At 36.6% G+C, this 15,756-nt stretch overlaps 1 protein-coding gene across 10 annotated transcripts in view; it reads right to left on the bottom strand.

Annotated features, from left to right (window-relative positions):
* Window positions 1–15,756, bottom strand: part of Nost (Nostrin) — a 205,149-nt gene that overhangs the window by 104,515 nt on the left and 84,878 nt on the right. The window contains exon 3 of one of the 10 annotated variants that reach the window (XM_073974024.1): window positions 4,961–5,191. The exons of the other annotated variants lie outside the window; for them this stretch is intronic. Within the exon in view, the coding sequence (XP_073830125.1) occupies window positions 4,961–4,963 (3 nt within the window). The 5' untranslated portion in view covers window positions 4,964–5,191. The remainder of the gene's footprint in view (window positions 1–4,960; window positions 5,192–15,756) is intronic. 10 annotated transcript variants of the gene reach the window in all.

The following is a 15,756-nucleotide window of genomic DNA, read 5'->3' on the forward strand; positions in this document are numbered from 1 at the left end:
CGTTCTTGAAATATTTAAAATTGGCAGGTAGGTCCCGCTACTGAAGCCAGGCAAGGATGCCAGGAAAAGTCATCTCCGGTGAACTTTTGTATAGGAAAAGAGCAAACCGTGTGATAGAACAGCGATGTTGGCACTTGACTTTGATACTGTTAAGCACTCCACGCTGATTGAGGACATAGATCAGACATGTTTGAAACGCTGGATAATCAGTTATACGTGTAGACGATAGTCGTACGTGGAATTCAGGAACAAGAAGTCCAAGCTCTGTAGAGTGAAACAGGGAGTTCTCCAAGGTGGTGTGATATCTCTGGAACTGTTTAACCTCTATATCTCCTGTATTCTTGGCCCCCTTCAGACGACATTGAGATCGTAACGTATGCGGATGATTGTAAAATCTGTCATTTTTGAACGGCTTCACTTCACTTTGACTGATCTTACTACCTTTTTCCACGCGAGGATTATGCAAATATCCACCACTAAATTTAGAGGTGTAGAGGTGAGAACAGAGTTAAATGTCATGGTCGATGGTAACAGCATTCCGCCTACAAACTACCCCAAATTTCTAAGGGTCACATTCGACAGTATGTTCACGTCGTTGAAACATACCACAACTATCTGCGACAAGCTAAGATGTGGGAACAATGTCCTCAAATCCTTAGCCGGTAGCACTTGGGTGCAGATAAAGGAATCTTTGAGCACATATAACGCGATATGTAGGTCTGTGATCAACTATGCGACGCCAATATGGTCCGCGAATATAAGTGCAACGCGATGGAAAAATATTCAAAACTGTTGGAATACCGCCCTGAGAACTGCAACAGTGTGCCTCCCCATGTCTTCAGTGGACCATCTACATGAGAAATTCTTCCAGTAGAGCAACACAGTGGCATGCTTTCGTTGCAGTACTTGATCGGGTGTTACCATGAGAGCCATCCTAATCACCATATGGCTGAAAATTGGGTAATATAATTTTTTAGCCACTGGAAGAACGCTATTGCTTTTGGTGGAAATCGGTTAAGATTTCGATATAGCTCCCATACATATTTTGTAAAAGAAATCTTTTGTAAAGTCTCTCCAATTTCAAACACACCACTCAAAGGTTACTCTTTCCCATTACCACCACCAAGCGGTAGCATTATCATCAACATAATTAAGTGTTTTTAATGGACTTTAAAAATATTTGTGTAAATTTTTTTCGCTCCAATCCTTATGGCTTTTGGCTACTGGTTTTATCATTTCAACTGATTTGTTGTTGTTGGTTATGGTTTTCAAAATTTCTTCAATTGTTTATTTCAGTAATAGAAAACAATTGTTATGTGAGTGCAGAAAAACAATAAAAACCAAAAAACACATAATAATTTTAACTTTCTACACCATTGGCAATAATAATTGTTACGATGACAACAGCAATAACAACATGAGAGCTAACAACAATAAAAAGTGTCAACTGGCTAAACAAATCCCATTGAAGGCTGTCAAAAAATTTAACAACTTTGCTAGATTGTTGTGATTTTTGGGTTGTTTGTTTCGGTTACACAAATTTGGCATTCCGAGAGACATACATCAATCTTTTGGTTCGTTGGCTGGCTTGGAGCTAGCTTGGCTTCACTTGTAATTGTTAATGTTTTTATAAATAAAATGATTGACCTCTTCAATGGGACATTAGACTTGTGATTGTTATGGGGTTGATAAATATTCGTCTTAAAATATAGTAAGTATTTATATTTGATCAGCTCCATGTCACGACCCCGAAGACAAGGACGAGAATGTGAAACATACGACAACGGAATGAGGCTGGTAGACTTCGATGAAATGTATCAGTTCTAGAGTTGAAGCCTTAAATCCCGAGCGAAGACCGTCTGTATAAATCAATTTTTAATTTGAAAACAAAATTATTTAAATTGAAAAAAATTCGAATTTCGACATAAAGAAATGTGGGGGGGGGGGTTAATACATGTGTTGTTATCGCACTCTTTATTGTTGCTACCAAATTTCGGTAATTCCATTTTCATTACATGCCAATGTAAACCAAAAATCTTTCGATTTGTTCGAAATTTTCAACTGCGAACTTTGGTTGCTGTCTATGGTCATCGCCAAATACAAATTGAATAAAAATCGGACAGTTATTATTTTTGCAGTGATTGCGATTTACATTTATGTGGGTTAGTGTGTTGAAAGATGACGAACATATTTTTATCACAGAGCGTTAAAATAAATATTTAAAACCCTTCAATGGTTATATGCGAGCATAAATTTGTAAAGGTCATATCTTCGATGTACTCTACCACAAACTGATTTCATGTCAAAAGAGGAATATTTTATTATCAGTAGTGCGATACTGTAACAATAAATGCTATTAATTTTTTTCTATAAAATTACAAAATTCTAAATCTATCAATTCTTTCGATATGAACTTTCTAATCAGGCAAATTCCTAAACACTTCAAATTATTTCGCGAACATCCCCATTAAATATTTCAAATTTATATTAGACTATCAATTGTCCACTCAATTGGTTAAACATTTAAAAATAACACTTAAAATTTTATTAATTGTTTATTTTTTCAACTATTAACAAATTAAAACACTTAATGAAACTTTGAGAGTAATTTTTATAAATGAAACTGACAGAAAATGTCTTAATTTATTCATGTACTTGAAAATGACATGGAAATTCATTAAAAAGGAAAGTTAAACAAGTAAAAAATTGTTAAGTTCGGCCGGACCGAACTTTTTATACCCTCCACCATAAAACATTCTGAACTAAAACGGAATAATTAGTTTCTATCCTGTCCACAATTTGAGGCTGAGATATTCTGTGACCACAGATACCTAAATAAGGTAAAAAATGCATATAGAAGTGTCTCCACTCGGCTGGCAAACTTATATGGTGATAAATCAAAGTGTGGACCTATGTTAATAATTGTTGGAGGAGATGTTTTGTGACCACTGTCAAATTACAGCTAGTTAGGTTAAAAATTTTAGCTAAAATTCTCAAAATATCGAACATCGGGAGGTACCGTTTATGGGGACTATACCAAAACATGGACCTATTTTGACGATTTTTGGTGGAGAAGTTTCATGACCACTGAGAACCTTAAATATCAAATTACAGCTAGGTCGGTTAAAAATTGTAGGAAAAATTCTCAAAATACCGAAAATCGGGAGGTACCGTTATATGGGGGCTATACCAAAACATGGACCTATGCCCATTTCTTTTGGAATATAAGTTTGTTGATCACTGGGAACCCTAAATATCAAATTATAGCTATTTCGGTTTGAAAAACTAAAAACTTAAAACTACCTGAAATCGGGCGGTACCGTTATATGGGGGCTATACCAAAACGTGGATCGATATAGCTTATCATCGAACTTGACCTGCCTGCAAACAAAAGACGCATCTTTGCAAAATTTCAGCGTCCTATCTCCATTTTTGTAGATGCTAGAGTGATTACCACAGATGGACGGACATGCGTAATCGATTCAGAATTTTACGCTGATCAAGAATATATATACTTTATAGGGTCGCAAATAATTATTTTTATGCGTTACAAACGGAAAAACAAACTTAATATACCCTTCATACTATGGTGGAGGGTATAAAAACGATAGAAGTACCCAACATTTTCATTAAAAAATACTATTTTTTATTGTAAGAGAAGAGAATAACAATCCAGCAACATTTTGGGAGCCAATGAACCGAATATGCCATTACAAAATAATGTAAACAAGCTAACTTCTGCATTACCAGTAGGCTAAGTAATAGAAGTCCTAGAATTGTGAGTTCAACTCTCACCGTCGGAAAAGAAATTTTTTGATAAAAAATACTATTGGATGGATTTGAAGTTGCAAAATAAACTAATTTGTAGGACTATAAGATATAATTTTCCTCATTTTATTTCAATGGTAAATTTAACTTAAAAATTGCCCGAAGGCTATAAAACTGTTCGGAAAGGTAGGTCTTCTTTTATAGAAGACCGGAAAGTCTTCTTTCTCATAGATGGTCAATCGGAATTCTTATATGAGACAAATTTATCATAGGTAAGTGCAGAACAGAAACCCGGGAGGCCTATTTAAGGAGACCTTTGAGAAGGTTTCTTTGAGAAAGGAGTCCAAACTACCAATAATACAAGCAAGCCTTCTTGAAGAAAATCAGACGATCTTCTTATATCCTAGAAGACGGCAGCGTTAATTTGCATTAACTGCCTTAATTCAAATTAATTCGTGCATTATCCACATTCTTAATACACAAAATCAAACTGAATTTAAACCAGCCTTCGGCATACAATACATAGAGATTTTGTAATTGAGTTTGTTTCAAAATAAAAACATTTTTTCAATTTACACAATACACAAATTTTTCGTAGTTATAAAAATAAAAACATTTTTTCGTAGTTATTTAAATTACAAATAAATGTGTGAACCACACTGTGGTAAGGGGTATTATGTCTTTGTGCATTAGTTTGTAACATGCAAAAGGATGATCTTCATATATCCACTTTCTGAATCGATTTACGCATGTCCAACTGTCTGTCCGTCTGTCCATGTGTTTTTGTAAACAAAGCACAGACCGCATTTATTTTCCAATTTGCATAAAAATTGGGGAAGTTACTTTTTTGCCCAAAGGACGAACCCTATTTATTTTGGTAAGAATCGGTTCAGATTTGGATATAGCTCCAATATATATGTTCGAGCGATTTGAGGTATTTAATGCACCAAACACGCTGTATATGTCCAATTGCAATGAAATTTGGAATATGTGACGGAATTTGGTCTAAAAATAAATGTGCCAAATTATATAGAAATCGGTTCAGATTTGGATACAGCTCCCATATATATTTTCGGCCGATTTCACGTATTTGCTGCACCAAACACGCTATATATTTCAATGAAATTTGGAATATGCGACGGGATTTGGTCTAGAAATAAGTGTGCCAAATTATATTAAAATCGACACTTACCATCTGTTTGTCGATTATACTACAACAACCTTCGACAGCCCCATACGTTTAAAGTTATTCCAAGCCAAGCCTGAATTTGGTATTCCTGCAAAGCTCATTCGGCTTTGTAAGATGACACTGATTGATACCCGGTCCTCTTTTAAAATGAGAAAGAACCTCTTCGAACAGTTTAGTATCAAAAGGGGTTTTAGACAAGGAAACAGCCTTTCGTGCGAGCTATTCAACGTTCTGCTGAAAAAAGTTATGGAAATATTAAAAGAAACAACATAATATAATAAAATAATCAAATGGGTCGATCAGTAAACGAAGTAACTAAAACATTTGAAGAGGTAAAAGCAGAATCTGCTAAAGTGGGTCCGGCAGTAAATGGCGACAAGACCAAGTTGACGCGCAATGCGTCCACAGAACTCGGACTCGGAAGTTGGTTTCTTTTATTTTGAGGGAGTTAATGTCTACCTCGGCATAACCATAAACACAACCTTAGTTGTGATATAAGAGGAAGAATAGTATTGGCCAACAGATGATACATTGGCTTAAGCAAGCAGTTTAAAAACAAAGTCACATCTCGTCAAAACGCTGACGTGCTAATGTATGATGGTTCCGAACCCTAGGTACTTGCAGCAGATAAGGCAGTGTTTGATGTGTTTGAGAGAAAAGTTCTTCGAAAGATCTACGGGCCAATCTGCGTTGACGGTGAATATCGACATCGTAGGAACGACGAGCTGTATCAGCTATGCAACGATATCAGTATAGTTGAACGTATCGAGACACAACTATGTCATGTGGTAAGAATGACCGACAATGAAGCTACGGCACACAATGTCGCGAGTTCATATTAACTGTGGCCAAAAATAGAAGGAGTTGTCGTAGGTGCATCAATTTTGGTACACGTACCTATTATTGACTTACAATCTTCAGGACAAAAAATTGGGTTGGTCGGTCCACGTTTTGATATAGCCCCCATAGAACCGTACCTCCCGATTTTCGGTATTTTGAATGTTTTAGACACAATGACCAACCGAAAGTATTCAAATTTTGTGGTTAGTCTTCGGCAGAGGTATCAAACAATCCAACAGAGAGTTGTGGGCTTAGGTCCACGTTTTGATATAGCTCCCATACAACGGTACCTCCCGATTATCGGTATTTTGAAGATTTTAGCCTTATTATTACACCGAAATTGCTGAAATTTGGTATTTAGTCTTCGTAGGGGGCATTATACCTTCACCTTGAAATTTGTCTGCATAGGTCCACGCCTTCATATAGCCCCCATAGGACGGTACCTCCCGATTTCCGGTATGAAAATTGGTATTAAGTCTCCGTTGGGGGACTTATAACCTTCCACCAGAAATATGTCGGTATAGGCCCTCGTCTTCCTATAGCCCCCATAGAACCGTGCCTCCTCATTTTCGGTATTTTGAGTGTTGTGGCCTTAATATTCAGCCGAAATGACTGAAATTTGGTGTTTAGTCTTCATATTGTTTGTGAGCATATTGAATATATCAAACTCTTGTCTTTATATATGATAAATTTCCTTTAAAAAAAATTTTGACCGATTAGTGGTCAAAAAACGGTCAATTTTTTGTAAAAAATCGAATTTTGAATCTGGCTGTTCACAATTTTTTTAAAAATTGATATTTTTAAAATTCTCTAGTTTTAAAGCAAGATTATTAGGTACTTAATAAGCCCACAAAATATATGATGATCGGTTCATTCGTTTTCGCGCTATAGCCAACACCGCAAAACGATTTGTTAAAAAAGGGGGTATCCTCTCAGTGAGGTGGTCGCTGAAAAAGAGAAATGAAACATTCGTCTGCAAACCTCTGCAGCTGGGACCTTTATATATTTGATGTACTCACTTTTTACTACTCATACAGCAAAAAATATCGATATACACTTTTATACCATTTTTTTCCCACTCCACTCAATTTAAAATTTGCTTCAAAAAATTAATAAACTTAGTAATACATGTTTGGGTAAATGTAAACACCATATGATTAATATTTACATGCAAACAAAAGTATAGCCAAGTTTATTACATCCCAAGAGAACTTAGGAACCATTTTTGCAGCGAGCGTTACTTTTAAATTTTAAATATTAACGCATAATATAATTTATTAATTTTAGAAAAAAAAAACAAAAATACGTATTAACTAAAATTGTCGGATTTAAATCCTCATATAGCAAAAACTACTTCACGTATCAGTATCAAAATTCAAAATTCTTGTTAATTAATATGTTTTCTATCACTCCCCATCAATAAATTTGTTCAACGAAGTATTTAGTTTTTACCAATTTTGGCCACGGTCGTGACACTGTGCGGCATGTCTGCACACGCAGCACTGGAAGATAAAACAAGTGAGCAAAGTCTATAGTCGGGACGGGGCCGACCATCTGATACCCTACACCACTACTCCTGTGCATAAGTTTTCCACTGGTAAACATTTCTTTTAGGCTTCTTCCTCTGTGGGGCCCCATCTACCCCCAAAATTTAGTGACTATCCGATCAAAATTCCAACCTGTAGCGTGATTACAAAAAATGGAAAAATTGGATACATTACTGACTTTTGCGATATCTCGGTTGTTTGCCCACTTACGCCAACATACTTTGCATCAATATAAAGGAGATCTTTACTTCTTCCATTGACGGACTTTTGGAATACTCCTACCAGCAGTGGAGATATTCGCATAAGAAAAAAACGTTGACTTTTCTCCACATAAGCTTTTTGCTTATTTCGATTCCTGAATATTATCCGACTATCACCAACCTTAATAGACTTCTTCCTCTAAGGGACCCGCATCAACTCCCAAAAAAATTCGTGACGATCCGATCAAAATTGCGACTTGTAGCGTGATTACAAAAAATCGGAAAATGGGATGCATTACCGACTATTGCGATATCTTGTTTGACCATCTACGACAACCTACTTTACATCGTTGTAAAGGTGATATTTTCTACTTTCCTTGCCAGGTTTTGCTTTTAAACAGAGATATTGACATTGAAATAAAACGTTTACCTTTTTTAAAAATAAGTTTTTGCCCATTCCGATCCCAGAATATTATCCGACCATCATCAAAATCAATAGGCTTCTTCCTCCGTGGGACCCCCATTAACCCCCAAAATTTTGTGACGATTTCGAAAAAAATTGAAAAATGGGATGTATTACCGACTATTGCTATATCTCCGTTATTTGGCCACCTACGCCAACCTACTTTACATCATTGTAAAGGTAGGATATTCTACTTTCATGGTCAGGCTTTGCTTCTGGAAGCTCCCCATCCAAAGCTGTGATATTATAATTAAAATTGCAAAAATGAAAAGTTGGGTTGCATTAGCGACTATTACGATATCTTCGTTGTTTGACCACCTACGACAACCTACTATACATCGAAGGTGATGTTTTCTACTTTCATTGGCAGGTTTTGCTTTTGATATACCCCTTATAGGTGCGCTTTGAAATAAAACGTTCACTTTTTCTCCAAATAAGTTTTTTGCCTATTCCGACCCCTGAATAATATCCGACCATCACCAAAATCAATAGGCTTCTTCCCCTGCGGGACCCTCAACAACACCCAAAATTTGGTGACGATCCGGTCAAAAATGCGACGGACGGACACACATAGCCAAATCGACTCAGCTCGTCTAGACATTCATTTTGGTATCTGTAAGTATGGGTCTACGACCATTTTTTCGATGCGTTACAATCTTTTTGGCCAAAACCAATTTATTATACCCTCCCTATATAGTGGTGTAGGTTATAAAAAGCGATATTCCAAATGGGGAACGAAAAACGACAAAAAGAGATGATTGGGAATCTTTTCTTAGTTCTGTGACGACAAAAGTCACTCCGTTTGTTTTTGTCCCCACCTTTTGTTGTTGTTATTGTATTTTGAATTATATGTGTTGAATTATATAATTGAATTCATAAATAAATCTTTCTAAGAAACACGTGCTTTTTCTGTAATGGGATAGGTACCCCAATGGCACGTGGTTTTTGTTAAATTATTTAAACTTATTTTTGGATAATAGGTACAGACTGTTTTCCTATAAAAGGACCGGAGGAAATCGAAAGGGGATCAGTCAGTATTCAAAGGAAGTCGAAGTAACAAGTGCGCGAATTTAACCGAGTGTAATAAAAAAGCTACAGATAACCAGGTGAGTCAGAGTGGTGATACTTAATTCCTTGCAGATTCCTTGAAGTGTCCGCAACTCTTGGAACTCCGTCGCGTACTCTTGCCCATATTCCTTGAAGTGTTCGTAACTCTTGGAACTCCTTCGCGTACTCTTGCCCAGATTCCTTGAAGTGTTCGCAACTCTTGGAACTCGTGTACCCTTGCCCAGATTCATTGAAGTGTCCGCAACTCTTGGAACATCGCGTACCCTTGCCCTGATTCCGTGAAGTGTTCGTAACTCTTGGAACTCCTTCGCGTACTCTTGCCCATATTCCTTGAAAAGTTCGTAACTCTTGGAACTCCCTCGCGTACTCTTGCCCAGATTCCTTGAAGTGTTCGTAACTATTGGAACTCCCTCGCGTACTCTTGCCCAGATTCCTTGAAGTGTTCGCAACTCTTGGGTCTTCGCGTAACCTTCCCAGATTCCATGAAGTGTTCGTAACTCTTGGAACACCCCTTCGCGTATCATTGTCCTTGAGGTATCATCAACTCCTGAGTCCTCTCTTCCGCGTACACTCGTCCAGTTAGCCAATCAGTTCGGGAAACTTACCCAGATCTCTCGCGACACCTACGGAAGCCTTCTTCAGGTCTACCGTTTAGCCGACCTTTCCACGGAAACTTATCTGGAGGAGAACCCAGACGGAGGGCGAACTTATCCAGGTCACCCAACGGGTCGGTGTAGACGGAGAACTTATCCAGGTCTCCCACACAGCCATATCCAGGGTCTACTCGGGTCTCCCGTCGAGACTGGACTGTCGACGACGAGCGGAGAGGTGAACTTATCCAGGTCACCCCGAACGAGCGGCCGGAACTCTACCTTTGAATATACTTAATAATTTATACTTGTGTACTCCTTAAAATAAAAACAAAACAATAAAACCAGTGTTGATTAAAAACCAACAAGAAATCCGTGTTATCACTCTCTCGGTCTTTCCACTTACAAATTTCTGTGGCAGACTCTGGACCCCCGCGAGCTATCCCAGCAACCGGAGGGAACTTGTCGTTACAGTTCGGCTTAGAGTAAGTACACGTAATGGGTTACAAAATAATGTAAATGTTTCGACTTTTAATGGCCAAAGAATAACTACTTATTTCGGGTGGCATTCATATGGGCATTCCTATAAAACTTAACTCGCCTTAAGGAAAGCCTTTAGACTCGCCTCAGCCTTTAGGCTAACGAGGGTATATACATAGACTTGCATACGGCCAAAATGTGCTTCATAGAAATAATGATTTTAGATCCTAAGTATGTTTGGACAAAATCCGTTTCAGACAATTTAGAGTCGATTTAGCCATGTCCGTCCGTTTGTCTGTCTGGTTGGGTGGAGCTAACGATGAAGGATCAATTGATTCGTTCCAAAATAAGGCTTTCGTAATATTATGTCCAAACATAGTTTAAGTTCGAAGATATGCCACATCGGTCCACTCCCTCGGGTACCTTCCTCACAAAAGTTCAAAATTTGTAGCAAAAATTTTGCGCACGATAACTCTCGAAAGGACTTACCGACTTGGTCCATACATTGCACATCGTAATATTTCTACCAGACAAATATGGACTACATCTTCTGGTACGCGCCACACAAAATTTGGTCCACTCCTTCGGGTACCTCCCCCACAAAAGTTCAAAATTTTCGCTAAAATGATGCGTACGATAACTCCTGCTGCATTATTATTATTCAGTCGATTTATTACTACTACTACCTCATCTTAGCCGTGCGGTATACAATCAATTCCTCGTTAGTATTAGATACCAACAGTATGGAAAAACTATTCTTTCTATATCTATATTAGTTACCAAATTACTTTGCTCCCCTCTACAGAAGGATGTGCCTGTACCAAAGCCATCAGTTTGATATTTCACTCTTTGGTAGAATGTCGAACTTAACTCTGGATGCTGTACATCTCCATACATTCACACTCCCTATATAGAAAGCCGCTAGGTCTGCTATGGATAACCAATAGTTCCTATAGAAGATTCGAATGCCAATCACTAGTCCTATAGAAGTGTGAAGATTGTCATAGGGTCTTTCATTTCTTCTTATAGCGACTAATATAACTTCTTTAAAATACCCCTTAGTCCCCGAATAGTATCTGCAAAATTTCTCACGCAATCATAATATCAATTCTCCCAATTAAATAACTTTTTAAGGCAAAATCCAATTGTTTTGCTTTAATTTTTGGAAATCAGATTATGGCAAACGAACAATGAAATAATAATTTTTACCATAATTTATGCGTCTCCTTAGGTTACCACGGCGGCGCCGACGCTGCTGCGGGTGCTGTAAGCATTTACAAATTAAGCTATAAAAAATCGATTTTAAATTGTTATTAAGCTTTTGTGCAGCACAACACATAAATGCCACCTCATTCACACAGACCAGTCAGCGTGTCGCAAACGTGAGTGCGAAAGGAGGAACCCGCCGTTGGTCGAAACAGAAATCATAGCTGCTGCCATACGTTTTAAACAAAGTCCAATTATCATTTGCTTTATTTCTTTGCGAACCACCAAACAAACCGCAATGAAAAGTAACACCATCACCATCGTCGTCAACCTAACAGATCGGTGTTGTAGAGTGGACAATTGAAAATGAAAATCGATTGAACGAACCCATACATCACCGGGTAAGTTGACAGGACAATTTCGTTACGATTTTAAACATGAGGCAATGTAGTGAAAGAAAATCTGGTAAAGGGAATTTTCTTTGAATTCCAGTTTAACTTTAGAAAGGAACCCTGAATAGCTTTAAAATAAAACATAGTCCCTAAGGCATTATTCTGAAGAACCACTTCTTACAGAACACCGTCAATAGTCAATAATACTTAGGAATATAAAAAAAACATTGTTCTACAACATCCCATACAGGGCAAGGGAGACTTCTCTCATATCAATGAGTTCACCCGATTCATATTTAGCTCAATGATATGGGACCTGCTGTTTATCGCCGAGTCCGAACGGCGTGTCCTAAGACACCACTTGTGGAGAAGTTTTTCAAGGCTAAAAAACTCAGGAGATGTCGCCAACATTACTGAGAGGTATTATGCCACCGGGGAATCGAACCACCGACCTTCTGCGTGCAAGGCGTGCGTGCATACCACTGCACCCCGGTGGCACCCACTTAGGAATATGCATAAATGTAATTCTTAGAAGTCCCACGAGACATATTATAATCTGTAAAATGCACTAGACCTTCTGAGACCAATGCAATCCAATAAACGCCCTTCCCTTAGCAGCCCACTTGCAATCCTCACAAATGCCTTAACTTCATTTCACCTCAGTGTATTGCTTGTGGAAGGTGGTGATGCTGTAATTACTCCCCATTGCTATTTACAACTTACAAATCGTTAATTTTGTTTTCTTTGGCCTCCACTCCGCTAACCATTCCTACCATTATTTTTTCTTATTACAATCATTATATGGATTAAACTCCTCTTAAAGTAAAAAATTTACGCAACATTTTATGTTTCCACTTCGAAAATAGATACCAGCGCCACTCAATCTTCGGGCGTTTGGCAAACATAAAACAACAACAACATCACAAAAACACCTAACAAAGTTACCCAAGATTTTGTAGTATGGCAGATATTCGATTACAACGACATGCTGCCTGCCAAGTGTAAAAGCAAATTGAGATTTTAGTTTGGCGCTTGAAGATTTTGCGGGTTAGATATAATTTTGCTTTGGATTGGATTGTAAGAAGAGTACGACAGCAAAAACAACGATAAGCGCCAAGCGATATAAACGGAGTAACATTCATGTAATACATTAGGTGTGGACTTAGCAATAACACCAGCTCAGTGGCCTTCTGTAAGAATACAAGAAGATTTGGTGCTCTTCTATAAGAAAACGTGGCGGTCTTCTATAAAAAAACGTGGTGGACTTTTATAGGAGGTGGTCTTCTATAAGAAGTCGTGGTGGTCTTCTATAAGAAGACTTGGTGGTCTTCTATAAGAAGACTTGGTGGTCTTCTATAAGAAGACTTGGTGGTCTTCTATAAGAAGACCTGGTGGTCTTCTATAAGAAGGCCTGTAGTGCGATCCTCTAACTCATTTTTTGAGAAACCGACAAAAATCGGTAACATTAAAACGCAAAATTATGAATGAAAAGTTCAAATAAAAGTTGACAACACTGTTGCTATCGGTAGAACTTTTTTGTTAATTACCGAAATTATAATTATTTAAATTTAAATTTTACCGACATTTGTCAGTAACTCAAACCAGTAAGGAAAGGATCAAAGTCGGGCGGGGCCGACTATATGATACCCTACACCACTGTGAATATGTAAAATGTAAATCGGAGCTATATCCAGATCTTAACCGATTTTGATATAATTTGGTACATTTATTTCTAGACCGAATTCAGTCACACATTCCAAATATCATTGAAATCGGACTTATATATGGTGTTTGGAGCAGAAAATACACGAAATCGGCCGAAAATATATATGGGTGCTGTATCCAAATCTGAACCGATTTCGATATAATTTGATACATTTATTTCTAGACTGAATTCAGTCACACATTCCAAATTTCATCGAAATCGGAAATATATAGCGTGTTTGGGACAGAAAATACGTGAAATCGGCCGAAAATATATATAGGAGCTATATCCAAATCTGAACCGATTTCTATATAATTTGGCACATTTATTTCTAGACTGAATTCGGTCACACATTCCAAATTTGATCGAAATCGGAAAAATATAGCGTGTTTGGTACATAAAATACTTGAAATCGGCCGAAAATATATATGGGAGCTATATCCAAATCTGAACCGATTTCGATATAATTTGGCTCATTTATTTGTAGACTGAATTCAGTCACACATACCAAATTTCATCGAAATCGGACATATATAGCTTGTGTGGTACAGGCGTTCTTCCTATGGCTAAAAAAGTTGTAGTCCCCAATTTTCAGCTGAATCGGACAAAAAATGCGACCTGTATGTTGCGAACAAAATACATGGACAGACGGACAGACAGACAGACGGACGGACACGCATAAATCGACTCAGAAAGTGATTATATGTATATCCGCAAAAGGAACTGTGGGTCTATTTCGTTTCCTTTTGTATGTTACATACAAATGCACAATTATGCCTTTGTGTTAAGGGGTATATATGGGGATTTCTGAGTGAAATCGGACACTTTTTCAAGATGAGGTTTTTGATTTCCTTTTATTTTTGCTGTGGTGATGATGCTGATTAACAAAACATTTTAGTATATTTTCAGATTTTTTTTGACTAACGGTTCCAGAGATATCGCGCCTTGAAAAAGTCAAATTCTGTAAAAAATACATGCAAAGAAATACTCATAACATCTTTAATATTGGTCCAAATTGAAAAAATCTTTTTTTGTATGTTTTGTTGTTTTATCAGCCATTAAATAAGAAATAGCAAAAAAATTGCACAGTGGGCTTGGATGCTATTTTCGCGATTTAATATTTAAAATAAATTTTTAAACCTGATTGCACCCTTCGATTTTTTCAAAAAAATTTTATGTTAAACTACGTTAAATTACAAAAATTTTAAGCCCTATATCGTAATGGGATTCGAATAAATACTATTTTTTCGATTTTTTTAAAATTTTTGTTGTACAATATTTGTTATTTTACTACATTTTTCACAAAAAATTGTATTTGTTTCGGATCAAAGTGTTCATATTTATAATTTCTTTGTTGATAATTCAGTTCTAAGTTCTATCTGACGTATTGTTTACTAATTTGGAATAGTTGTCAATTCTATTTCCTTTTAAAAAGTGAAATAAATCATCAAAATCTGTTGTGATAATTAAATTTACGATATGGAATGGCTAAATCTATCTCAGGCACACAAAAACTCTATGCTGTAATACCCACCAATGCTGGTACAATCATTGGTAAACAATTTTCAAGATCAACTACTGAAAAAGTTTTTAAAATGTTTAAAACAAATTCGTAAATAAAAACCAAAACAAAAATTTAATAAATGTACCTTTTACTTTTTGGGTAAACTAACAAATATTGTAAAACAAAAATTTTAAAAAATTCGAAAAAAATAGTATTTATTCGAATCCCATTACGATATAGAGCTTAAAATTTTTGTAATTTAACGTAGTTTAACATAACATTTTTTTGAAAAAATCGAAGGGTGCAATCAGGTTTAAAAATTTATTTTAAATATTAAATCGCGAAAATAGCATCCAAGCCCACTGTGCATTTTTCTTTTAAATATTTCTTTCGATAGCTGATAAAAAAATAAACAAATCAAAAAAAGATGGTCCCATTTGGACCAATATTGAAGAAGTTATGAGTATTTATTTGAACATAGTTCTTTTAAAATGCGATAATTTCAATAGGCGATATCTCTGTACCGTTGGTCAAAAAATAATTTTAAAATATGCTAAAATGTTCTGTTGGCTAGGAGCATAAATTGAACCAAAAACAATTGAAATCAAAAATTACTTTTCTCCGAACTGTCCGATTTCACTTGGAATTCCCCATATATATTTATATAACCTGGTACCTTTTTAGTAGATCTGGCAACCCTCCTGATCTAATTATGCTGGAGGCAATATTTATTCTAATTGATGGCAGTCCATCCAGGTGAACTAAAAAAACTCATAAAACGCCTTAGTTTTCAGATATTCCCGG

This window comes from Musca autumnalis, unplaced genomic scaffold (assembly GCF_047663935.1).
Source record: "Musca autumnalis isolate F117 unplaced genomic scaffold, ASM4766393v1 scaffold_3, whole genome shotgun sequence".
NCBI classification, from domain to species: domain Eukaryota; kingdom Metazoa; phylum Arthropoda; class Insecta; order Diptera; family Muscidae; genus Musca; species Musca autumnalis.